Genomic DNA, 25,616 nt, shown 5'->3' with positions numbered 1-25,616 from the left:
CTTCTTGGATAGTATCCCACTAGGTGGACCTGATCTTCTTGGTGTAACTGATGCCATTTGTCCTTATAGGGGTGTTTAGTTGATACTGGTGATTGAAAAATTTGCTGACTTTTTTTTTCGTGGTGATTTTTTTTTTTCTTTTGGGTTGAATTTTGAAACATCTTTGGAAAATTCAAAATTATCACCAACTTTGTTATAATCAAAAACAACAACAGCAAGGACAACCAGGCTACTGGTAACACTAATTCAGAATGAGTTTGATGAAATTTATAAATGAGATCAACCAAACATATAGTATAACAGATAACAATTTAAAAATCCAAGAATTGACTCGTCTACTATCAATAAACCCACAGGAAAATAAATATATTTCGATAATTTATAATGCTAAATCCATCCCATCATCAATAACAACATTATATGACGAAGATTGGTCAGCTTTTAATTTAATAATTACAAGTTTTGTTAAATTATGCCATGAGATGGATCCGTGGTCTATTTTAAAATCATTTGATTTATATGCGGCTTATTTAAATGATTTATCAATTGGATTTAATAATAATAATTATGGATGGTTATTATCTAATATTATACAATCTACAACATCAATAATTGTCCCATGGGCGAAGAATTTAGATTTAATGATGTATTTTAAAGAACAAGGAGGGAAATTTAGATTGAATTATATGGCTAGTTTAATATTAAAAATTTTCAATAATATTAGAATCAATGATTCAAATTTATTTAAAAATTCAATCATTTTATATTTGGGTAATTTATTATGTTTTATTTATTTCAAATTGGATAATCCATTACTTTGTCAAAATGTTTTCAGTAATATGCAAAATACAAGTTTAAAATTAAAAGATTATCCAATAACTCAACAACTTAAATATAAATATTATTTGGCTAAATTTTATTTAATTAAAAATCATTTATTAGAAAGTTTTGAAAATTTAAAATGGTGTTTATTAAATACATCAAGTTTGAAAAATCAAAGGTTAATACTTGAATTGTTAATTCCAATCAGTTTAATAATTGGAATTAAGCCAAATTTTAATTATTTAATGAGTAAAGGATTAAATTTTGAATTTTTTGGACTTTATCAACAAATAGCACAAGTCGTTAAAACTGGAGATTATCAATCATTTAAAAAAATAATTAATGAGAATTCACAATATTTGAAAGATAAGAATTTATTATTACTAATGAATAAATTGGATATTCTAGTATATAGAAATTTGGTTAAAAAAGTATGGTTGTTATTAAACAAACCTGCCAGTTTAGATTACACAAGAATACCAATTTATGATCATGAAAATGATGAATTATATTTGGAGAATTTATTAGTTACATTGATTGATTCAAATTTAATTAAAGGAAAATTAACCATGAATAAAACGGTTGTGTTGAGTAAGAATGATCCGTTCCCAAAGGTATTCAACATTTATCAAGTAAGATTTGCCAAAAGAAGTTTGAATCAATGGATGTAAAGATGTTTTATAGGTATAGATCTTCAAAATATACATAGTATTAGTATTTTTTTGGTCATATTTGGCACTATCAATTGTAGGCATTCCAACGATCAACGATCAACAGCAAGGCAACGCAAAAAAAAAAAAACAACTTGAGAGGTCAAACCAAAAACGAATGGCAATCAACAACCAACTATGACAATTACTACAGCATCAATTCCTGAAGAACTCAAGACAAACAAATCAATTACTCCATATATTATAAGATCAATAGAATTAACTCAAGCTAATCCTGTGGTTAGTTATTATTGTAAGATATATGTATTGGAATATATCTTGACAAATAAATTACACACTACATCTAAAGAGATTGAAACATTTACAATTGAACTATTAGATGATACGGAATCAATTAAAAAAGATGAAACAGATGAAAATTTACACAAGATTTTGAATGATAAACAATTATCATTTAATTTAGTATTTTCATTTAGTTATAAATTATTCAATTCATGTTTAGAAGGATTACTGGAAATAACTCAAGATAATAAATTACAATTAATTGGGAAATTTAAAGCTACTTTAAATTTTTTAAATGTTTTGGAAGTTTTCAAAAATCTGGAAATTAATTGGATTCAAATTACTGGTGGTAAAGCTAATAATTGGGATGAATTTGATAAATTAAATAAAGAGAAAATCAAATTATTGAAATTTCAATTATCTAGAATTTTAAAAAACCAAGTTGAATTCAAAGATGAATTAAAAGATGAAGATTTGGAAAAAGAATTAGATCAAGAGTTACAAGAACTAGATGAAGAGCAAGTGGGAAATGATAATGATAATGATGATGATAATGACGACAATGAAGAAGACGGAGGTAATGATAAGGAGATTAATTTACCTGGTGCTCCTAATGAACTTCCTAAATTTATTGATGAGAATGATGACCAAGGACATCCTGAATTACCACTGGCACCCAGATTCATTGATGAATCAACAGAAACAGATCAACCAGAGGATGATAATGATACAGTTAAATTACCAGGTGTACCACATATTTCACCTGATGTTCAAGAGGAAGAGGATGAATCAATGAAATTACCAGGAGCTCCGAAATACTTACCAGATGATGATATAACACATATAAATAAATCATCAACTATTCATGTATTCACACCATCAGATAAATCAACTAATAAACCTGACCCAAGTATTAGAAAACCATCATCTTCATCATCGTCTACTCATAAACATCATGCTCCGTTAACGAAAGAGAATATTAAACAAATATTGAATCGAGATGATACTATTACTCAAGTTCAAAAGCATGCTAAATTTGCACAATCGGCATTGCAATTTGAGGATTTTAAAGAGGCTGAAAAACAATTGACACAAGGTCTAGAATTATTGAGAGTTTTAAGAGAACAAGAAGATGAATAAATCTGTTATAAGGGGTTAGGAGGAAAGGGCAATGCAATACGTAAGGGGGTAATGTAACATTACCCCCCGCATATGTTTAGAAGTTTGTTGTATATTTTTCAAATAAATAGAGAATTCCTCTTCGTTTCTGTATGTGTGTGTGTGTGTAGGTAAGAGGCTGTTGGGCGGATGGAGTATTAAGAGGCTGAGTTTATTTGATTATCGGGCTGTGCTCTTTTTTTTTATTCGATTGTCGACATTTCGTGGATACACATCATATCTACTGAAATCTGAGATCAAATAATGAATATTTCAATGACATCGTTGGAAACAGAATTGAATAATTATCAATAATCAAAGTCTATTATTACTCCACGATTTATTTCTGTGTACATCTACACTTAAGTAAAGCTAAGCTAAGAAAAAATAAAAGAGCATGAATCACGTGCACATTCGAGAGATTAAAGTCTTGGACACATGTTGTAACACAAAACACGCTACTAAAATGAACAGTAACTGTAACAAGAACAAGTATCGTAGAATTGGATGAAGGCTATGGTTTTCTATTTTATTTATTGAGAGGAAAGAACAGCTGTAGATGTTGATTATGAATACTGCACTTCACATCAATTACTGTGACGTCATTACTATATGTCGGCGAATATTATTTTGCATTCAAAGATGAAGATGAAAACAAAAACAAATGAATCTGAATCTCGCGTAGAGAACTGAAAATAAACACATCAACATTACAACAAATTATAACATGGGAAGATAATAATAATAATCATAATAATAATACCAGATCAAGCATAAGAGAATATAATACGAGTCAGGGTTATAATCTTTCAATATCACTTGTTTACAGTTTGTTCTCTCTAAATAGGTTGTTATAATAGTAGAAAGAAGAGGAAAAGAAAAAAAAAACGTGCACAGAACCATGGATAGGGGACGTCGGTTAAGCCGATGGTTAGTAAATATTGAAGAGATTTCCTAATTTGGTTGGATAATTTGAGTAATCATATTTAACGCATTGTACATGATGCGCTGTTATTGGAATCAGAGTAAGAGTAGAAAAAAATTGGGCGAATTCAACTCCAGTAGCAATACTAGATTCACTTGTGTTCCTGCTCAAAGAAGGCTGAGTAATGACAACAAGAGACAGAGAGAGAGGCTTTTCTTGGTGTACTTTTAAGTATTGTCCTCTGTACAAGTATTCAACTAAACTGAGTAATAAATCTTGGAGATGTGTGGTTTGGGGGGGGTCGTGTGAGAAAATAATAATTATTTTTGGTACAAACACGCACATACACAGACACACAAAAATATTTCCTTACGCGAATAAATCATCACAATAATAACAACAACATCAACAGTAGATTGTTTGTAGAGTCCAAAGAAAGTAAGTTTAGGAAAGATTGAAACCAAAGTATAAATCGTACAAACCATCGTTTAATTAATCGCCAACACCCCCTTATTCTTTCTCTTTCTGTCTTCATAGTAGATTCTCTGTTAAATACATTTGACATCATATTACTTGAATAAAAAAAAAAGAGAACCCAACCCCAGTTATCCCGATACACACAAAGTTAGGATCAATCATATTTCCTGATTTGCTCACTTGAATAATATTCCCACCAAGCTGTTGAAAAATAATACACCTCTTGCAACAGATCCATTTCCCCCCAAGTAATACTTTCTTGTTGATTGCCATCACTGACTGTTGATAATCATCATTACTGTTTGTCTTTATTCAGCAAGAACCGTACTCAGCTGCTTTGTGCTATAACTTGATCGTTGTTCTTAATTTAAAATTTTCGGTTTTTTATATTCCTTTTCTTTTCTTTGCATTTGCATTTTGTTATTGTCCTTCTTTTAAAGTGTTGATTGGCTTTTTTTTTTCTGTTCTTTTCTTTGCTTACTAAAACGGAAAAGGACATATATTTTTATTTTTTTTGGTTTCATTCGACAACAACAAATCTATTGGCTTATTAGACACATTAGAAACTATCATCAATCTCATTGGTCATATCATATTCAACAACATCATCAACATCAAGTAAAGTTGAAGAAATTTTTTATTGGCAAACTCGTTATTCCCTCGCTCACATCGAATCAAACAAATCCACAGATTTACCACCAAACAGCAAACAGCAGAAGAAGAAAAAAAAAGTCATTCTGGGAAAGTTTACGGTGGTTAACAAAAAAAAAATATAAAAAAAAGTTCAACTAGACAACAGTTAGTCAAAATAGTTCTTTTACTCAAATAACAGATCCCCTTTCATTTCATATTGTTTAGTAGGATCTTGTTATTCTACCTATTTATTTATCACTTACATCATGAATGCTATGAAGAAAAGAATGAGTTCCGGCAAGGAACCTCCCAAGATCGACACATCAAAAGAACAGACCCCGATCTCAGATTCAAACTCTTTGGATGGTGTCTCTCCAGAGTTGATCCCTATTGTCACATTATTATCGTCTCAAGCTCATCGTCGCTATCATGAAGGTATCTTTATGCTTTATTATGATTTGAATGGTGATGGTAAACCGGCAGATCGTGAGTGGAAAGAAGTTTATGGGATATTGACAGGTAATCAATTGGCTTATTGGGATGCAGCAAATTTGGCCCAATTTAAAAGTAATCCAAACGCTTTATTGGAAACTTCTTCAAAACCTGCCTATATAAATTTCACCGATTCTGTGTATAATGCCATGAAGGTCTTACCTGCTGCAAAACAAAATTTGGACAATGTTATCATAGTATCAACAACTTTGAAAAATAGATATATTTTACAATTCAAGTCATACAAAGATTTAACTAACTGGTATTCTGCTTTGAGATTATCCAATTTTGAATATTCATCTTTACAAGAAGCTTATACTGGAGCTTTATTATCTGCTAGAGGTTCCCGTTTATCTGATATTAGAACTGTTTTAGCTGAAAAAAGATTTGATCATGAAGATTGGGTTAGTATAAGGTATGGCAGTGGGATGGCATGGAAGCGTTGTTTTGCTGTTATTGAACCTTCAACGATCAAAAGAAAATCATTTGTTCCTGGTAGAATTTTATTTTTTGAAAATGAACAAAAGAAAAAGAAACAATTGATGGCTGTGGTGACAAATGCTTCTGCCGTTTCTGCTATTTATCCTCAATCTCATTTATTAATTGATCATTCGACAATGTTGAAAATGGAAGGTTATATCAATTTCGAGTCTCCAAGTTTATCTACCAAAATACCGAAAAAATCTGCGGGTGATTTCAAACATACATCTATTTATTTAATGCCAGAACAACATTCTTCTGTTCCAGGATTTGATACTTTGATTAGATTTTTGATCCCATTATTAGATTCCTTTGGGTTATACGGGAGACCAAAAAGACTTAAGGCTAATAGAAGTGATCCAGATTCATTATTGTTTGGTTTACCTACTTTGCCAAGAGTACATTATTTAGAATTGGATGATGCTTTGGAATTAACTAAAGGAGATTTCTTAAATTGGGACCTGAAAACTTGGAATACAAATATCAAACAAATATTGAAAAGTAAATTAGATCGTGGTTATGAAGGATGTGGAAGTCAAAGAGGCTATCAAGGAGCTGTTTCCGGAATGAATAGTCCTGTTATTTCATCTGGATCTCCAAGATTCCCAGGTTCACTGACAATTTCTTCATCTTCCAGACTGGCATCTTCATCCTTGTCTCAACAACAGAAAATACCACAACCACCTGTTAAACCACCTACACAATCAGAACTAAAACCAGCCACTTCAGGATTGAATAAAAATGTTAATGAATTATCTATTGGTGTTCCAAATTCATCATCATCATTAAGTGTTGACAAAACTAGAGAAAATCACAAATCTGTGCAGTTGGCTGAAATTTACCAGAAATATTCTGATATTCAAACTCCATCCGATAAATTTGACAGAAATGCTTTGTTGAATGGTTCAGAAGAGAATATTGTTGAAGATGATTTACCAGCAGGTGTACGTCAAATGAATTTGAATGCTAATGTTTATCCAAAAGATGATGATGGTTTGTTTAGTGATGACGAAGAAGAAGAAGAAGAAGAAGAAGAAGAGGACGAAGCATTTGAAAAAATTGATGTTAGAAAAATTGGTATTAACAATGAAAATAATCCATCAACTCCTTCTATGGGAAGCTTGAAAGTACCATATGCAACTGATGACAGAACTGGTAGTTATTCTTCTGTTATGTCACCAATGGCTCAGTTTAATGATTTCCAAGAAACTTATAAGCAACAGACTGAAAAGAGAAACCCATATCCTAATAACAGTGATCTTGAGGATGACGATGAAGATGAAGATAGTTTATCATCACCACCACCACCAGTTCCAGCTCACGATCCCAAATATAAACCTGGATTCCAAGGAAATATTAGTTCTGTACCTCTGGGAGTTGCTGGAACAAGAGGGTCAACGGGCAAAACATCAGTTCATTCAGAAGTTGGAAGAGTTACAAGTGGTTCTTCTACAGAATCATTTACAAAAGATGGTGAAGAAATTCACATTTATCCATCATTGGCCCCAAAACCACTAGCTGCAAAACCAAGATATATTTCTTCACCAAATTCATCTCAAAATGGTAGTCGTGCTTCACTTTCACCAGAAAGATTGGCACCAAATAAAAAGGAGAATTTGCAATATCCAGTTTCTCCTGATCGATTTGATAAAGTTACCAAATCTTCAGATGATTTAAATGAAGTCATGAAATTACCTTCATTACCACCAATGCAACAGAACCAATATCTGGCATCTCCACCAAAACAATTGTCTCAACAACCAAGACCACAACATGCTTACTTGCAACAAGCTCAACCTCAAAGTCAGCAACAGCAACAGCAACAACAGCAACAAGCTCAACCACAACCACAAGCTCATCATGCAAGACCGTTGAATCAGAATCCATATCCATCTAGCGGTCAACAAGGATATCCACCACAATTTGGTTACCAATTACAAAACAAACCAAAACCAATGATTCCTCAACAACAACAACAAGGTCCACCTCGTCCACAACAACAGGGACAACCTCGTTCTCAACAGCAAGGTCCACCTCGTCCACAACAACAATTTTATGGTCAACATGTACCACAACAAATGCGTACCCAACCACATCCTCAACAGCAATCACATAATATACCGCAAGGATACAGACCTCCACCTCCCCAACAACAACAGCAACAACAACATCAAGGTCCACCTCCTCAGCAGCAAACACAGCAATATGGACGTCCAGTACCACAAAATTATCCAAGCCAAGGATCAATGCAAAGTCGTGGTACAATTCCAAGAAACAATGGACAAGCACCACCACCACCTCAACAACAGCAACATTATCAACGTCAACAACAATCAAATGCATTCAGAGGTTATGATTCACAACAACAATATTCCTATTTACCAACTAAGGTACCACCGACAAATGGAAATCCACACCAACCAAGAAATCCGTATGAGAATGGATATCAAGATCAATATGCTAATGGGAATACAAGAAAATATTAGTGACTATCAGTGAGCATTTTCATTTGCACCTTTTATATATATATATATATATATATATCTTTCTAACTAGTTGTTTTATTATGTACATTAGAGATTCTTTTTTAACAATATATATATATATAAATCACATTTTATTTCAAGATATTTCTATTTGAACTATTTACAAGAAATTCATTCCTTCCTTCCTTTGTTAGATTTAGATCTTATGTCTATGATCTTTTGGAGTATGTAAAGGAGACCAAATACCTCTTACGGAATCATTAATAGATTTAACTTTATGATTAAATTTGAATAATTCATTACCTGATCTAGAACTAAATTCATTAATTTTATTTAAAATTTCATGTTCTTTTAAATTTTTAATTTCAATTTCTTTATTAATTCCATTATTATAATTAAATATTAATTTTGGATGACCTCTAATTTTTTTAATTTCGAAAAATATATCATTTTTATCATTTTTAATAAATTCATTTAATTTTCCATTACTTAAAATCTTACGAAGATTATTTGATGAACCTCCCCAATTACAATATTGTATAGTGATTTTAAAACATGGTGTAACATATGTTCCTAATCCATTACGTGCTATAGATACTTTAGGTATGGCTTTAACTGGCATGATAAAAAAATAAACAAATCAATAATAAATAAATGAATAAAGAATATGGTTTTGAAAAGTATTGATCAAAGTATTTGAGTTCTCCCTTTTTTTTCACTCTCTCTTTTCCTTTGGTTTGGTTTGGTAAAAAAAAAAATTTTTTTCAAAGAGGTTTTGTTTTTTTGGTGAGAATAAACAAAAAAAAAAAATTGGTCGTGTGAATATCTAATCACGTGAACATATGCTACCATGTGTACGACAATATAAAAAAAAAAGGGAACTAACATTAATGATACCGTTGAGACAGGTGACTTTGAAGGAGGTTTCAAGGAGGGAGTAATCATAAAGATGTGGCTTCAATGGAGAATGGATTATTTATTGATTACCTCCCAACAAAAAAATTCCGTTGAAAGTGGTAGCATTTAAAGTATGATTTCTCGGGGATTAAGAATTACACAATTTTTAAGAAAAAGAATTAAAGAAAAAAAAAAAAAAACAAATCTAAATCCCCCTTAATTTACCCCAGTTAAATAACAGTGATGATTTAGATTGATACGACAAAAATGACAGATATAGATACAGATATAGATATAGATATAATTACTCCTGAGATATTATATGATTTAGCATATGGATATTCAGATTTTAAAGATACTTGGTATTTATATATAATTTCAAATTTAACTGAATTGAATCTACCTGAAGAAATTCCCAAGATTGTACATTTTGTATTAATTCAACAATTATATGAATTTGATAAAGATTTAGAAAAATATTTGATTATTAAAATTGCAAAAGATTGTATAATTTCAAGTAAGAAATATTCTGAATTATTTAAAAATGGAAACGGGGAGGAGGAGTTACCAGATTTAGAAATACCTAATATTACACAAGGATTGAAATATCATACTGAAAAAGAAATAATTAAGAAACAAATGGAAATTATTGATTTAATTAGAGAAATGTTATTGAAAATAAGTATGTTTGTAGGTATGCCTAAATCAATTAATTCATTTATGATTTTAATTTCAAATATACCGAAGAATTTATTTTCTTTAGGATATAAAAGAAATGCAATAACAAAAGAAGATTCTAATGGAATAGATACAATAAATGGGAAAATTTCTCAAGATTCAATTCATATTAATTCAATTATGAATGATTTATTTAAAGGTTCCGAATATTTTAAAGATTTTTATGGTGATGAAAATTCAAATGATATGAGAAAAAATTTAATTTCAATATCTTCTGATTTATGGTATTTTATAAATAACCATTTATATTCTTCATTATTATCATTTAATGATATTTTGGATTATAAACAAACTTCATTAATTTTAATATCTTGTATAATTCCTCAAGATATTCCAAATTCTCATATAATTGAACAATATTATCAAAGTGCTATTAATTTTGGTTCTACAATTGAAGAACTTGATAATTTAAAACAATTAGTTTCAAATTTTAATCAATTTATAAAATCTCAATAAAATACTCTTGTTTTTATTTATTTATATATATTTCATTATCAAAATGTATACCTGTATTCTTTTCTAATTCCTTTTTCGCTCCTCCTATTATAATTGTATTCTATTTTGTCTTTTAATTAAAAAGATTTGTAAACCACAGAAAACAAAAAATGCCAAATATACAAAAACGGCACTGAAAATAGTCTTAGCAACTGATTCTCCATCTTCTGGATCATTTATAGATCCCATAAATGATTCATTATTAACTTTGAAAAGATATCCAATTATTGATAATATAACAATTGCAAATGATGATGTTATAAAACAACAATATGCTTGAAATGTAGATACAACTGGCTTCATTTATTAATTGATTAGTATAACGATAAACAAGTTGTTGTTGATATTAATACGGAGTTGTTGAATTGTTTGGTATATCGTTTAGTGATAGTTGATACTGGTGATGTTGATAATGAAATTAATTTTTTTTTTTTTTTTTTTGCTCACTCGTTGGCACCGCGAAATTTTGTGAAAGAAGTTTTCTACGTTTTACACGACCAATGAAGGTAGTGTAAACTACAAGAATTAATCAATATGAGAATTAGAATAGTTTATAAATCAAAAGAATATAAATTAGTGGAATTTCCTCCAAACATGGGAGGTTAAGTTTATATAGATTTAGGCAACTAAGAATATAAATTAGTGTTTTATTGTGAATAAGAGGTTTAGTCCTCGGGTCATATATATATATTCACACATTCTAAGTGAATGTTCCCAGACTATTTCTCATTGCAAGTGTAAACTTGCGTTTTGCTGCTTAATAAGGGCAATTGTGGTGAATTCATCAAGTTTCAGGTTCGGTTTCTGATCAAACAATAGTTTCTAGAATTGTATGTATTAAGTACTATACCCTACGAGAGAGCGGTAGTACGATTTGTTCACTTTCGTGATGAAAATATTTTGCAGTGACACTCGTTGTCTTTGTCTTTATTTCGTTAATTTAATTTTGAACACTGTACACGAACTTTCGCCGAATGAAAAAAATAAACTGCAAAAAAATTTTTTAAAAAAAATAAACCCACCTGTAAATTTATATTCATCTGTATATACTTATCTAATTATTGAAATTGAACTTTTCTTCTTGTTCTCTTACCTAATGGTATAAAAGTCTGATTTTGTACAATTGAACTTTCATTACCACTACTATTTGCTGTTTCATTACTAGTAGTGGTAGAAGTATTGTTTGATTTTTTCTTATTATTTCTCCTACTTTCAATTAAAGATTGATTTTCATCTATATTTTCTTCCTCTTCATCATCATCATCATCATGATCATCTTCTTCATCTAATATTTCACCTTCATCTTCATCTTCAATCATCAGGGTATCTTTATTAGGACTACTCAATAATCCAGGTGTACTTCTATTACTTTCTTCACCATCTTGTTGTTGAAGAGATTGTTTCTTCTTTTTCAAATATTGTATTGCTTTGTAAGTTTCTTTAATGAAATTTAATTGATCTGTAATTATGTGAATATCATTAAACCATGATTTTTCTAAGTCATGATTAAATTGAATTATATTTGAATCTTTTAATTGTGAATTATTTGAAATTAAATTGAATTTATCTTGATAATTTTTAATATTTTCTAATTTATTCTTTATTCTCGAATTTAAAATCATTGATGTTGTTGTAGTAGTTGTAGTAGTAGGTGTTGTTCTTGTTAATGGTATTGATATTGGTGATGATGGAGTAGGTGTTAATGATTTATTTGTATTTCCTTTTTTAATTGGACTTGAATTTAATGATATTTGTGGTGATCCAATATTATTTGAATTTGCAGAATTTAAAATTTGTGATTGTCTTCTTGTTGTTCTTCTTGAAGTTGGAGTTAATAAAGTATTATTGTATTGTAATGTAACCATTTTTGAAGGAGTTGAATTTGTTGAATTAGACCTAAGATTATGATCAGTTAATCCTCCGTCATTAATATTACTTGTTAGACTAGTACTATGGGAGTTATTACTATTATTATTAGTATTCATTGAGGAACGTCTTGTAGTTCTTCCTGTAGCTATAGGAGTTGAACTTGTAGATGTTGAAGCTGAACGTCTTTTGTATTTCTCACTATTATATTTAAAGGTAACTAACATGGTTTATAAATTGGTGAATGCTATCAGTATATATTGGAAAAAACGACAGAAATATTGCAGTTCGAATTTTCCTACACTTCTTTTTTTTGAGCGTATACTTTTTTTTGTATTTCTTCCCGTCTTATTTCACGGGGTAGTGTCCTGAACAAAACCGCCCAAAGTTTCAACAAATCTTTTTTTTTTTTTTTTTTGAAACATCAACCAACAAGGTGATAGAGAGAGAGAAAGAGAAAGAAACAACCAAGCATCTAAACCGGGCCATCTTTTATTCATCCATTATCAACTATACTTATTTTATCATTAGATCATTATACAAGATGACAACAGGGACATTATCACAAATACCATCCAATGAACCATTAATCAAATCAGCAGAAAGTGTATCTAATCTAATAGAATCATTTATAGAATTAGGAGTATTAATTCATGATAATCAAGGTACATTACAATCAAATCAAGCAACAATAAATAAGTTAAATCAATTAATTAATCAATTAAATGAAACAAATAATCTAAATGAAACATTAAAAGATTATCCAATTCCAATTGATGTAATTTCATATATTGAAGATGGTAGAAATCCAGATATTTATACTAGAGAATTTATTGAAGTTAATGCTAAAAATAATGCTAGATTAAAAGGGAAAATGAATGGTTTTAAACAATTAAGAAATGTATTTGGAGAGAAATTAAAACTGGAATTTCCAGAGTTATCAAATAGTGTTGATAATATAATTGAAAGAACAAATGTTGAACAACAGACAGGATCTAATAATGTTATCAACAACAATAATAATACTAACAATGGGCTATCTAATGGAATAGTTGAAAGTGGATAGTAAACTCGTGGATCATTAGTTTATAATTTGATTAATATAAAGAGGAACAGTTGATAATGTTTAGAAAATGTAATTGTTGGATCAAATGTAGAAACTTTTAAATAGCAAATCAATTAACCCTCGATATTCAGTATTCATTGACCATTATCAATGACTAGTAATACATGGTTGATAATGAACCGTTAATAAAATTTGTGTACGTTTCCTAATTTGATTTTAATTTCGTACAGATTCTACGCGAAAAATTTAAAAATTTTACTATGCGTAGTGATATTAATGACAGAAATATTACCGATTCATAGAAGAGATATTAGTATAACGGTTGGTATGATTCAAATCACAAAAGATCTGTCATTATCATCATCTTCACCAATTTAGTGATGATGCTCATCATATTATGTCAAATTAACAAAAAGAATACTAAGCAAGCATTCTCTGCTTGCATCTAGTAAAAAGTACGAGATGGAGATGGAGATGTTTGATGAACAATGCGAAAACGACCAAAAAAAAAAATAAAAATGGCTGGCGATATAAGTACAATGGTTATGAAAGTAGAAGATGATACGATAAGATTAAGGTATTATTATTGCCATTACTATTGTTATTGTTATTATTATTTTTTTTTGAACAAAGACGGTATCATTGAGAACGACAAAGGAAGAGGTTTATAAGATGGCTGGGTTTACCATCTATTAGTCAACCCAGAAATTCATATCTTCAAAACTCTAATTGAAATCTCAATGAAGAGATGAGACACAGTTAAGGAAATGTAGATAACAAATCCGAAGATTTCGGAGATAAAGAATATACTTTATGCTCCCCAGAGGTTTCTACAAAGGTTATTACTGTACAATATAAGCGTACTGTAATAATAATGATAATAAAATAGAATATTTGTGATACTTTTGAAGCAAATGGTTTGTTACTAATTGAAACGAGTTCTATGATTATGAACTCAACTTCTATTCCAGTTCCTCTTCCTTGTCCGCCAGATCAATGTCATAGATATTTGACAAATCGTGCCAACAATGTGAAATTCGGTACGATTTTAGTTATGCATAACACGCTAACATCACAATACATACTATAACAAAAAAAAAAAAAAAAAGGACAAAAGAAAGCATGGCTTACAAATCGATAGAGAATTGAATTATACAGTAATGAGCTCATGTGTTCTGCTTCTGCTCCGGTGATCTAAATACAAACTGAAACAAACAAATAGTTATGATATTGGCAGATGAGTTGTAAGAATATAGATCTATGATTTGCCTGGAAATAATCCCAGGTTATTTCAACCGAATTAATTAAGCTTATTTGTCCACAAGATCATTGCTTGTTTACATTCATGTCCATGATATTGCTATTGGTCATTGACAAAAGTATATAATCATGACACAGAAATGCACGCCGGAGAAAGAAAGAAAAAAAAAAGATCTCTTCATTATTTCATTGCCAAGTTAACTTAAGTTAAGTTAAGAACCATGCATTAGATTTTATGCACCATGTGCACTACTTTTTTTTATTTGTTCACTTGCGGGATTGATTGAATTTATAACTCAAGTACGCCTGAATGTTTAATGCAATCTATTAAATGATGTGAATGGCAGATGAAACGAATAGAAGTTGAAACTTTCAAATACTTGACTAAATTGTATATGTACATTTATAGAAGTAAAATTATGTTGTAATCATTGTTTCTCATTTGGGAGTATTATAAACAGAAAGTAATAATAATACTACTACTGACAACAACGTAATTATAATACGAGGTATAGAAAGAAGCTTAAACAGGAAGTTACACATCTTAAGTATATTAGTAATAAATAAATAAATAGTTCTCTATAATATAATATTTGATCTTACAATTCTATACTGAATTGAAATAAACCAATGCACAGACATGAAAAGCCTTAGTCCATGGAATAGACTTTTATTTTTTTGATAAAAAAGCATCTATTTTGGTCTAAAGGTTTTTGTTAAACCGGAACCAGCGCACGAAGCAGTAATAAGAGATGAACAATTGAATGATCTTATTCAACATTTTTAGACAGTACTTGATACTTGAGATTTTGTATGGTTTTGTAGTTTGGTTTATTACTGTTCGGGATTAATATGAAATGAAAAAAGAACTAAATTGTCATTTTTGTTTTAAACCTTGCATGAACACACGCACCATCAAAAAATCATTGCAACCAGAACGCAACCCAAAAAGAGACAAACAAGAAAAAAAAAAAAGTACAATTGAAATATAATTTATAATGAGCAAATAATTTTGTCCACACTAAAAAATTCATTCAACACTTGGTATTCCCATATATCACTGATTCTTCTTTGAGTATATATACAAGAACACATCTAAGGTATATATTATTTTGTAACTGCTTGCAATTCAAAAGTTTCTTTAAGCATTTATATATTTTAAACTTTCCTTGGTTTGTCCTATATTCCAATTCTTTTAGTAAAAGACAAAGACAACGACAAAAATAAAAAAAAACAAAAAAACTCACCAGATTTTTCAATTATATAATTGTTTATATTTATTTGGTTTTCTTTCGCATCATTTTTTTTTTATATTTATTTCTATCATTATATTTTCAACAACAACAACAACAACAACAAATTATAGACATTATTAATCACAATGGTCAGTTTCAGTTCAAGAACATATACATTGATTTTATTATCATTATTAAATATAGTTAAAGCAGCAGATGAAGATTATGATGCAACAACAACTGTTACAACCACTCCAATTGAACAACAAACTACTACTGTAGGTTTACAAGAAGATGTTTATGGTACTGAATATATTTTCACCGATACAAATGGTATTTTAACTACTACTACTGTTTATGGAACTACTGAATATGGTCCTTACACTTTAACTCCTGCTTCTGAATCTTCAAGTAGTTCTACTATTGCTCAAGATGAAACTTCAGCTCAATCAACCCAAGCTGATGCAGAAACTTCTGCTAATCAATCTGATTCTGCTTCTGCTTCTGCTACTGCTACTGCCACTACCACAACTAGTAAATCAAGTTCTGAAGCACCAAGTATCACTGCTGCCTCTACAGTTACTGATGATGCTGATGAAGAAGAAAAATCCAAATCCCTTGTGGCTACTACTAGAGTAGGTAATCCATATTTCACCGAAATTAAAATCAATGTTCCATCAGGTGTTTATTCCACTTCCACCTTATATTCAGAAACTGTTTTGGATTCTGGTAAAACCGCCGTTCTTGAGTTGGTTGTTTTGCACACTTCTGCTTGTTAGACTAATATAAGAAAAACAAATGACCAATCCGTTTGATTTCCTAATTGTTTGCTTTTCTCGTTTCTTGATACTTTTATTTTCATTTTTATATTCATTTTAATTCTATATGTATTTTCACTATTATTAGATATTTTATTTTATTCTTTCATTAGTGTATATCATTAGTGTATAACATTACATTGTAAATATTCTTTTCTAGATTCACAATATGGTAACTCTTGATTCATATTCAAATCAAACATCAACACACCTAATTCTTTTCTTTTCAAATTCCCCAATATTTGTTTCCATCTTTCTAATATCATAAATTTTTTCTTCTTTTTATCAATAATAATTTTTCTAAATTTACTTTTAATATTCAATAATTTAACATTTTTAAACATTTGAATAATTCCATTTATATCACTTCTACAAGTAATCGTAAAACTATTATATCCAACTAAATTTATACCATTAAGTCCAAAATCTAAACTAGTTGCTAATAAATAATAATCACCCCCAATAAATAAATCATTTGGAAAATAAAAAATTCCAATCCCAATTGATCTAACAAGTGTTATTGAACTACTTGAATTGGTCTTTCTCATACATCCAGAAATTGGAATATTTTCAATTATATAATTAAAAGAATCAAATTTAATTTCAATCAATTCTTGATTATTTATAGTTGGTCTAAATAAATATGTTGAATTAGTTTCATTTATATGAATTAATGAATCATTTTTATTATTATTACTATGTTGTTGTTGATAGTATTTTGATGTTATAAATGATAATTCTGTTGGAAATGATCGATATGTTAAATATTCATTTGTCGAATCTTCTAAGAAATATTTCAATTTACCTTGTTGTTTGATTTCTTTAGGAGATTGATTGACTTCTGGTAGTTCAATTATCTTTGATGTTGTTAAAACCACAATTGTTAATAATATTGATATTCCATTCATGACTGTTGCAAAAAAAAAAAAACAGACAAAAATAAAAAAATCTAAACCCACCCAGACAACCATTCAAAGACAACCAGTGAAAATTCTTGCAACCAACAAATCTTACAACCACCGGAAAAGGAAGTTGGAGAAAAAAAAAGTATAGTAAAATTTATATTGATATATAAATATATAACTTATGAACTGAATAAACCAAATGAATGAGCTCCTTTTAAAGGTCTAACGATTTTTTTATTCAAACTAACTGAACTTGAATTACGACGACGATTTTTACGTAATTTACCAGATGGTGATAAATTATTTTCATATTCTTCATTTTTAAACATACCTGAAGTATCTGAACTATCATTCAATTCAGGAATTTTTGGTGATGGAATTTCTGATGCACTGGCAATTGTTGGAGGTGCCATTAATAATGATCTTCTTCTACTTTCTTTTAAAAAATCACTAATTGAAATATATTCTTGTTGAAAATTAATTGGTTTTAAATCATCCAATTTTTGAGATGAATATATTGAAAATCCTTCATGCATTGATCCATCACTATAGCTACGTTTCAATTGTTCATTTGATGAATTAACCAATGTTTTGGAATGATCTAAATCATCAAATGATTGATCAATCAATTCTGGATCAGGTTTAATTTCAGAAATACTTTGTGAATCATCTTCGGGTGAACGATTCTTATCCGGTCTTATAGTTGCTGCAGAACTAACATCTCTTGAACTTGAAACACTTTGTTGTCTTTGTAATAATAATGTTTCTCTTTTAATACTCATCTCTTCTTCTTTATATTTATTCAAATCTTCCAATTTGATTTGAATCTCTCCCAATCTATTTTTAAATCCCATTGTTTCTCTAGCAATTAACAATTGTTGATCCTTCAAAGCAAGTTTCAATTTATTAATCTTATTATCTCTGCTTTCAATGATTTTTTCACTAATCAATAAATGTTTTCTTAAATTAACATTAATCAATTCAACTTCATTCAATTTATTACTAATATTATGCAATGAATTCTCCAATGAAAATAATTTACTCTCCTCTTGATGTGATGTTTTCAAATTAGCCATTTTTAAATTCAATATAACATTTTCCAACTCTTCAATTTTTTTATCTCGACGATCCAATTCCTCACTCATATTAACATGAGATGTAGTTGATTTGATACTTGGTGCAGTAGATGAAATGACTGAAGCCGATGATGGCATAGTTGGTAATCTTGATTGAAATGTAGCCATACTTGGTTTGGTAGCTATTGACGTGGCAGCACTTGTTGTACTACTTCTCAACATTGAAAACATCAGAGGGGATGACACTGATCTACTAGAAGATAACTCATCTTCCAATTGTTTAATATAGGCTTGATTATTTTGATTAATCTTTTCCAATTGAATAATCTTATTCTTCAAAGAAGCAGTACTCAATTCTGTGTTAACATGAGCACTATTCTTAATACATTTAGCTCTAGTACCAAACCGAAGTGTTGATAAAGTTTCCAATTCATTAAATGATGAAGGTGAACAATTTATAATCAATGAAGTTCTTGAATTACCACCAATTGATTCTTGTAAAATTCTTGTCAATTTTGAATCTCTATAAGGAATATGAGTTGATTTACCATCAGTTAAAGCATTAATCACATTACCCAAAGCAGATAACGAACTATTAATTTTTTTAGCTTCTTGTAACGTTTGACCCTGAGCACCAGTTTTATCAATTTTTTCACTACCAGCAAGATCAACTAAAAATAAATTTGAACGTTTAATAGTTTCAGTTTCAACATGTTTTTGAGTCAATTTAATATGGAAAATAGTATGTGATCTTGAAGATTCTTGATTCATATGAGTTGAAGAAATTGATCGATATTTTAAACCATTTTCAAGATAATTTAACAATTCCAATTCATTAGTAACAGTTTTAGTAGTTAATCCTTTAACATAAATACCATTTGATTTATCTTCATGAATAGTAAAATCTTCATCATTATTGACATCAATTAAATCTTTAATTTGTTCCAAATAAATTTCCATAAATGAAATTTCCACAGTATATTCAACTTCATTTGACTCCATTTCATTAGCAGTTATTCTTTCAAATATTTCATGAGATATTCTTGGAGCAATACCAAACGTTTCAGGATCATTCATAAAATTATTATTGGCATTATTACCTCCCAACATGGTATAAGATTTACCAGAACCCGTTTGACCATAAGCTAAGACAGTACCATTATATCCATTAATTAAATCATCAACAGTTTCAGCAATAGAAAATTGATAAATATCCAATTGTGAAGAATCAGGAGGAAAAATTCGATCAAAAGTATATTGACCAGTATAATCTTTTCCATGTAATGTTACAGTTTGACTATTTGGGAACTCAACTATTGAACTACCACCATTATTCAATTCAATGTCATTTTCAGGTCGAAATCGACAAATAACTTTTATATTATTGATAGTAGTTATAGAAGAATCTAATGAAAAAGTTGAAGTTCTTGCTTGAGAAGGAGTTAGGAAATTAAACGGTGAAGAAGGAACAGTATTTGTATGAATTGAATCGTCATAGTATTCTATACTTTTATGAGAAGAAGAAGACGTTGTTATATCACCTTCAAATGATCTTGTACTTGACATGATTTAATATGTAGATAATGTGTAGAAGGAAATGAAACAAAACTGAAATATTAGAAAAAAAAAAACACGATAGTAGGTTGGTTGAAAATTTAGGAAAGTCTAATGAGGTGGAAAAAGGGTAGTTGTTCTGAATTGAAGTATATAAAACACGGATCTTTATTGATATAGGAAACACTCAAACGAATGGGATAGGATGAGGTAATAGTAGTAGGTAGTTTGTTTATTCTGAACCAAAAAAACAAAAAAATAAATAAAAGAAGAAAATTGATATGCTGAAAATGAAATCCAAAAGAAAGAAAGAAAGAAAGAATAAAAAAAGGGCAAGGAAACAAAATAGTGATAATATTGAATTATATTTAAATAAGTTAACTAGTAGATTATTAAATTCCCAAATGTGTCTTTTTTTTGTAAGTAAGTAACTGAAAGTAACTGAAAAAAACAGGGGAAAATAATATTACAGTATTGTAGAATGGGTTATTATTTTTGTTTAAATAAAAATTAAGATTGTATTGTATGCAGGAGGATATAAATTTTCTTCGTGTACTGGGGGCGTGTATTGGCATCTTGTTTATATTTTTTTTTTTCTTGCACGATTGTTTACCTTTTTCAGTTTTGTGTAATTTATTATTATTGTTGTGGTTGTTGTTGCAAAGTGAAAAAGTTGTTTTTCTTAAATTGGTTTGCTTAAATAAAAAACTAAGTTTTCCTATTGTTCTTTCAATAGCCTTTACAACCAAAAAGTTAGACAGCCCCAGTCCAATTAATTTTCAAGAACAACCAGCAGATAAGAGTCTTCAATTAGATTCATCTCACGAGCTAAATGATGGACAAGTTTGACAAACCCTGAAAATAAAGGGAAACAGTTGAATGCAATCGTAAGCGCAGTAAACAAATGCACTGTTGTTTCACTATAGAATTTAACTCCCATTGCTTATTCACATTGAAAATCTTTTCTTCGTTACCGTACGCAACATTTGATGTACAAATCAATACCGACTCATCCAATTCATGGATTAGCATGGTCAATCAATCCATCAATCAATCACAAAATGATGAGCGTTGAGTTAACTACAAATCATGTGTGTGTGTGTGTGTGTGCGTGAGTGATGGAGAAACAATTAGCACGATGTTTTTTTTTTTTATTTTATTTTTGGTAGAATAGTCAACCCCAATCAACAGTTTGCTTATTCCGGTCATACATGAGAGCACCCTTTCGTATCTTACTTGTTTTGCAAGAAACTGCCGATTAATTCATGTAATGAGAGTCTATGCATTTTGTATGATTCTTTGTTTAAGCATACAAAAACCAAATACACACATCCTTCCCTCCAATGATTGCTTCCTTTTTCAAGTTTCCTAAAATAAAAATAATGAAAATTATCGTGTCTTATTGAGCCGGTTTAATCATGAAGAAGAAGAAAAAAATATTGTGACAAAGTAGAATTAATTGTTCTGTATAGTTTATGTATGATTTATAAGGATTAATTATGCATATATACCACTCCCCTTGAATGAAATACTTTATAATTCACTATAGAATACAGAATAGAGGGAGAAAATTTTGTTTTATAACACATCGATGTTTGAATAAAAAATCAAAACATTATAAATCAAGGTGAAAACTGACAGGTTGTTGTTGAAAATAAACTGGATAGCAAACTCAGATTTTTTTAAGCAAAAGAAATAATTATAATTGTACCCAAGAGTAACTCTCGTCAGTCATCTTGACCAATAAAATGGGACGATTGAAAGGGTTATGGGTACTTGACATACATGATTTGTTACCAGTGCAACTGAAGTTTATTCAAGAGGCTGGGAATAAATACAAAGAACCACAATACAAACCAACAATTAATGCATAATGCATTGTCTTAATTTCATTGCAAATCTCTTTTGGAAAATCTCTCTTGTTCTCTATGATTACTCCCAAAATATACACACATGCACGCTCCGTATACCCTACTTGCATTTGTTTTGGTGAATTCCTTCCCATCGGCTGTCTTACAATAAACAAACGATAATTCATCATAAAGCGAGAAACACTATAAAATTCATCTAACAAAAGACGATGATTCTACTTTTAAGTTGATGAGTTTTCCAAACTCAAACAAACAAACAAAAGAAAACCGTTTCATTAGACGAGAATAGAACAAATTCTATTATTGACGCGTCGAACAAAACTTTTACAAAACAAGTTGGTTAGGGGGTAAAGTTAAAGGGCAACCAATTACATGAAAGAACAAATTTCAGGGTCTGTCATTTTATATTTTTGTAAAGTATTACCCAATTGTACTCAATATTATTAACTAAACAAAAGATATTCTTCTTTCTTTCTTTCTTTCTTTCTTTTTTTCTTTTTTACTCCTCAGGGAATGTAAGGCGTTAAGGTACTCAATTAAATGAAATGAATGAAAATTCTGTACCTTTTCGGTTGCCTAATTAGGATTTGACCTTGGAATACTCAATGAAAGATCATAAGTTTTCTAAAGAGAATGTTAGACATCACTTCAATGAATTGTTACACCCACACACCAATTAGTTTCATTTGCATCTGAAACTTTCTCAAAAGTCAACCCAGGGCGACCATCTTCTATGGTTAGAGTTCCAGCTAAGCATTACACAGCAAATACTATCCAACAAACTTTTTGAGTTTACTTTGTCATTCTCGTCTAATTTAATAAAGAAAAGAAAAAAACAATCAAAATAGACAAGAAATTGCTCTTGACTGTTGGAATCTCGATTCAATTAAAATTTCAATCGGAGAAACTTACTACTTAAATTAATTGCATTCCTTAATTATATTTATTGCAGTGTAGCATAATCAGGGGATACAGAGCTTATGATCAACCGCTTCAAACTTGCTTGTCGTTTATATGAATGATTAGATAAAGGAACCATTTTGAGGCGTGGTACTTGCCTTTTGCAAAAATTTGAAGTTGTTCTTATTCAAAAAGTTTAAATATATTCTTACAGTCCTGTATGGAAGAAAAGTAGTGTATCTGCCTACTGTGCTTACATAAAATCACGTTTTTCAACTCATCGCATAATCCGAGTCAAATATTATTTTTTCTATGATTAGGATTTAATCCAGAGTCCAAAACATATTTAAAAAAAAACCGTTTGCAGTTTCAAAATTGTTTATCATTTATCTAATCAACAAACTGATCGTACAAATAGTGATTTGGATCATTCGATTGATATTTCTTTTACTATTCAACCCCCTTTGGTATCGTATATTTATGGTGTGTTGATTCAATCCTCATAATGAACACGTTTCCTTTTTGAAATTTTTTTAAATTGCAATTAAATTTGATGAAAAATTTTTCACTTCAAAATTACTAATTGTCATGTGACTTGCACCAAAACCCACACTCGGAGTTCATATTACGAGGGGAATTTGCATGTAATTACTCATTAGAAAAAAAAAAAATGGCTGTAAAGCAGCATTAAATTTTCCCACGAATTAAAATTTTAGTGGAACTTGAAAAAAGAAAAAAAATATTTATTCTTCATACTCCCTTTTTCTTCTTTTTTCTTCAAGTTATTATAATCAATACTTGTCCATTGACTTTTATAGATCATGTCATCTCCTCAACAAATTGCTAGCACATTCCAACAAGCTTTGAACTTGTCTGGATCACCAAATGCTGTTTCTACTTCCCCAACTCAATCATTTTTAAGTCAATACGTTCCATCCAAGCCAACAAAAGCTTTAAAACCATTCAAAACTGGTGATATCAAAATCTTGTTGTTAGAAAATGTCAATGTTACTGCTATAAATATTTTCAAAAACCAAGGTTACCAAGTTGAATTCTACAAATCATCATTACCAGAAGAAGAATTAATTGAAAAAATCAAAGATGTTCATGCAATTGGTATCAGATCAAAAACTAGATTAACTGAAAAAGTTTTGAAAGCTGCTAAAAACTTGGTTGTTATTGGTTGTTTCTGTATTGGTACTAACCAAGTTGATTTGGATTTTGCTGCCAAATCCGGTATTGCTGTTTTCAACTCTCCATTCTCCAACTCCAGATCAGTTGCTGAATTGGTTATTTCTGAAATCATCACCTTGGCTAGACAATTGGGTGACCGTTCAATTGAAATGCACACTGGTACTTGGAACAAAGTCAGTGCTAAATGTTGGGAAATCAGAGGTAAAACTTTGGGTATTATCGGTTACGGTCATATTGGTTCCCAATTGTCCGTTTTGGCTGAAGCTATGGGTATGAATGTTATCTACTACGATGTCATCACTATTATGTCTTTGGGTAACTCTAAACAAGTTGAAACTTTGGATGAATTATTAAAGAGAGCCGATTTCGTCACTTTACACGTCCCAGCCACTCCAGATACCAAAAACTTGTTGAGTGCTCCACAATTTGCTGCCATGAAAGATGGTGCTTATGTTATCAATGCTTCTAGAGGTACTGTTGTTGATATTCCAGCTTTGGTTCAAGCCATGAAAGCTGGTAAGATTGCTGGTGCCGCTTTGGATGTTTACCCACAAGAACCAGCCAAGAATGGTGAAGGTTTATTCGGTGATAGCTTGAACGAATGGGCTAGTGAATTGTGTTCATTAAGAAACGTTATCTTGACTCCACATATTGGTGGTTCTACTGAAGAAGCACAATCTGCTATTGGTATTGAAGTTGCCAATGCTTTATCTAAATACATCAACGAAGGTGCCTCTCAAGGTGCTGTCAACTTCCCAGAAGTTTCTTTGAGACCATTAGATTTGGACCAACAAAACGTTGTCAGAGTCTTGTATATCCATCACAATGTTCCTGGTGTTTTGAAAACCGTCAACAATATTTTATCCAACCACAATATTGAAAAGCAATTCTCCGATTCTCAAGGTGACATTGCTTACTTAATGGCTGATATTTCCGATGTCGACATCAGTGATATCCAATCATTATATGAACAATTGGAACAAACCCCATACAAGATCGCTACCCGTTTGTTGTATTAGGTGTCTGATTTAAGAACTGTGTTCAACCACTTTTTTAAAAAGTAAAAAATGAAAACCAACCACATCCATTTGTAATGATTTTAATTTTATTTTTTTTGTTTTTGTTTCATTTTTGTTTAAGTCTATAGAATGTTTTTATTCTTTATAGTTTTTTTTTTTCCTAACCCCCCTTTTTCCCTTCAACGAGTTATTAATATAAGTATTTTTTATTGTCATAACCATCTTGGTATAGATTTTGATTATTTGCAATTTCTACATATTTCGTTGTCGTGCAAGATGTCCCAAAAAAAACAAAC

The 25,616-nt window shown here is 30.0% G+C and overlaps 11 protein-coding genes across 11 annotated transcripts; 7 read left to right on the top strand and 4 right to left on the bottom strand. All coding sequences in view use genetic code 12, as the record gives it.

Moving 5' to 3' along the window:
* Window positions 1-251: 251 nt before the first annotated feature.
* Window positions 252-1,493, top strand: CTRG_03457 (uncharacterized protein; the record flags this gene model as incomplete). The annotated part of the gene is made up of 1 exon (XM_002549114.1): window positions 252-1,493. One exon carries the CDS (start codon window positions 252-254, stop codon window positions 1,491-1,493), a length of 1,242 nt encoding a protein of 413 aa, XP_002549160.1.
* Window positions 1,494-1,670: 177 nt separating this feature from the next.
* CTRG_03456 (uncharacterized protein) lies at window positions 1,671-2,915 on the top strand (the record flags this gene model as incomplete). The annotated part of the gene is made up of 1 exon (XM_002549113.1): window positions 1,671-2,915. The coding sequence occupies one exon, from the start codon at window positions 1,671-1,673 to the stop codon at window positions 2,913-2,915; it is 1,245 nt and encodes a 414-aa protein (XP_002549159.1).
* A 2,319-nt stretch (window positions 2,916-5,234) lies between these two features.
* On the top strand, window positions 5,235-8,426 carry CTRG_03455 (uncharacterized protein; the record flags this gene model as incomplete). Its single annotated transcript, XM_002549112.1, has 1 exon — window positions 5,235-8,426. One exon carries the CDS (start codon window positions 5,235-5,237, stop codon window positions 8,424-8,426), a length of 3,192 nt encoding a protein of 1,063 aa, XP_002549158.1.
* Window positions 8,427-8,622: 196 nt separating this feature from the next.
* CTRG_03454 (mitochondrial 54S ribosomal protein mL43) lies at window positions 8,623-9,048 on the bottom strand (the record flags this gene model as incomplete). The annotated part of the gene is made up of 1 exon (XM_002549111.1): window positions 8,623-9,048. The coding sequence occupies one exon, from the start codon at window positions 9,046-9,048 to the stop codon at window positions 8,623-8,625; it is 426 nt and encodes a 141-aa protein (XP_002549157.1).
* A 542-nt stretch (window positions 9,049-9,590) lies between these two features.
* Window positions 9,591-10,517, top strand: CTRG_03453 (uncharacterized protein; the record flags this gene model as incomplete). Its single annotated transcript, XM_002549110.1, has 1 exon — window positions 9,591-10,517. The coding sequence occupies one exon, from the start codon at window positions 9,591-9,593 to the stop codon at window positions 10,515-10,517; it is 927 nt and encodes a 308-aa protein (XP_002549156.1).
* Window positions 10,518-11,614: 1,097 nt separating this feature from the next.
* Window positions 11,615-12,649, bottom strand: CTRG_03452 (uncharacterized protein; the record flags this gene model as incomplete). The annotated part of the gene is made up of 1 exon (XM_002549109.1): window positions 11,615-12,649. The coding sequence occupies one exon, from the start codon at window positions 12,647-12,649 to the stop codon at window positions 11,615-11,617; it is 1,035 nt and encodes a 344-aa protein (XP_002549155.1).
* A 317-nt stretch (window positions 12,650-12,966) lies between these two features.
* MED10 (mediator complex subunit) lies at window positions 12,967-13,488 on the top strand (the record flags this gene model as incomplete). Its single annotated transcript, XM_002549108.1, has 1 exon — window positions 12,967-13,488. One exon carries the CDS (start codon window positions 12,967-12,969, stop codon window positions 13,486-13,488), a length of 522 nt encoding a protein of 173 aa, XP_002549154.1.
* A 2,641-nt stretch (window positions 13,489-16,129) lies between these two features.
* Window positions 16,130-16,762, top strand: CTRG_03450 (uncharacterized protein; the record flags this gene model as incomplete). The annotated part of the gene is made up of 1 exon (XM_002549107.1): window positions 16,130-16,762. One exon carries the CDS (start codon window positions 16,130-16,132, stop codon window positions 16,760-16,762), a length of 633 nt encoding a protein of 210 aa, XP_002549153.1.
* Window positions 16,763-16,923: 161 nt separating this feature from the next.
* Window positions 16,924-17,772, bottom strand: CTRG_03449 (uncharacterized protein; the record flags this gene model as incomplete). Its single annotated transcript, XM_002549106.1, has 1 exon — window positions 16,924-17,772. One exon carries the CDS (start codon window positions 17,770-17,772, stop codon window positions 16,924-16,926), a length of 849 nt encoding a protein of 282 aa, XP_002549152.1.
* Window positions 17,773-17,885: 113 nt separating this feature from the next.
* On the bottom strand, window positions 17,886-20,348 carry KIP4 (Kip4p; the record flags this gene model as incomplete). The annotated part of the gene is made up of 1 exon (XM_002549105.1): window positions 17,886-20,348. The coding sequence occupies one exon, from the start codon at window positions 20,346-20,348 to the stop codon at window positions 17,886-17,888; it is 2,463 nt and encodes an 820-aa protein (XP_002549151.1).
* A 3,580-nt stretch (window positions 20,349-23,928) lies between these two features.
* SER33 (phosphoglycerate dehydrogenase) lies at window positions 23,929-25,320 on the top strand (the record flags this gene model as incomplete). The annotated part of the gene is made up of 1 exon (XM_002549104.1): window positions 23,929-25,320. One exon carries the CDS (start codon window positions 23,929-23,931, stop codon window positions 25,318-25,320), a length of 1,392 nt encoding a protein of 463 aa, XP_002549150.1.
* Between the last annotated feature and the right edge of the window lie 296 nt (window positions 25,321-25,616).

The sequence above is a fragment of the Candida tropicalis genome, assembly GCF_000006335.3.
Source record: "Candida tropicalis MYA-3404 genomic scaffold supercont3.4, whole genome shotgun sequence".
Classification (NCBI taxonomy): Eukaryota; Fungi; Ascomycota; class Pichiomycetes; order Serinales; family Debaryomycetaceae; genus Candida; species Candida tropicalis.
The sequence above is the reverse complement of the archived record's forward strand: the minus strand, read 5'-3'. Positions and strand labels throughout refer to the sequence as shown.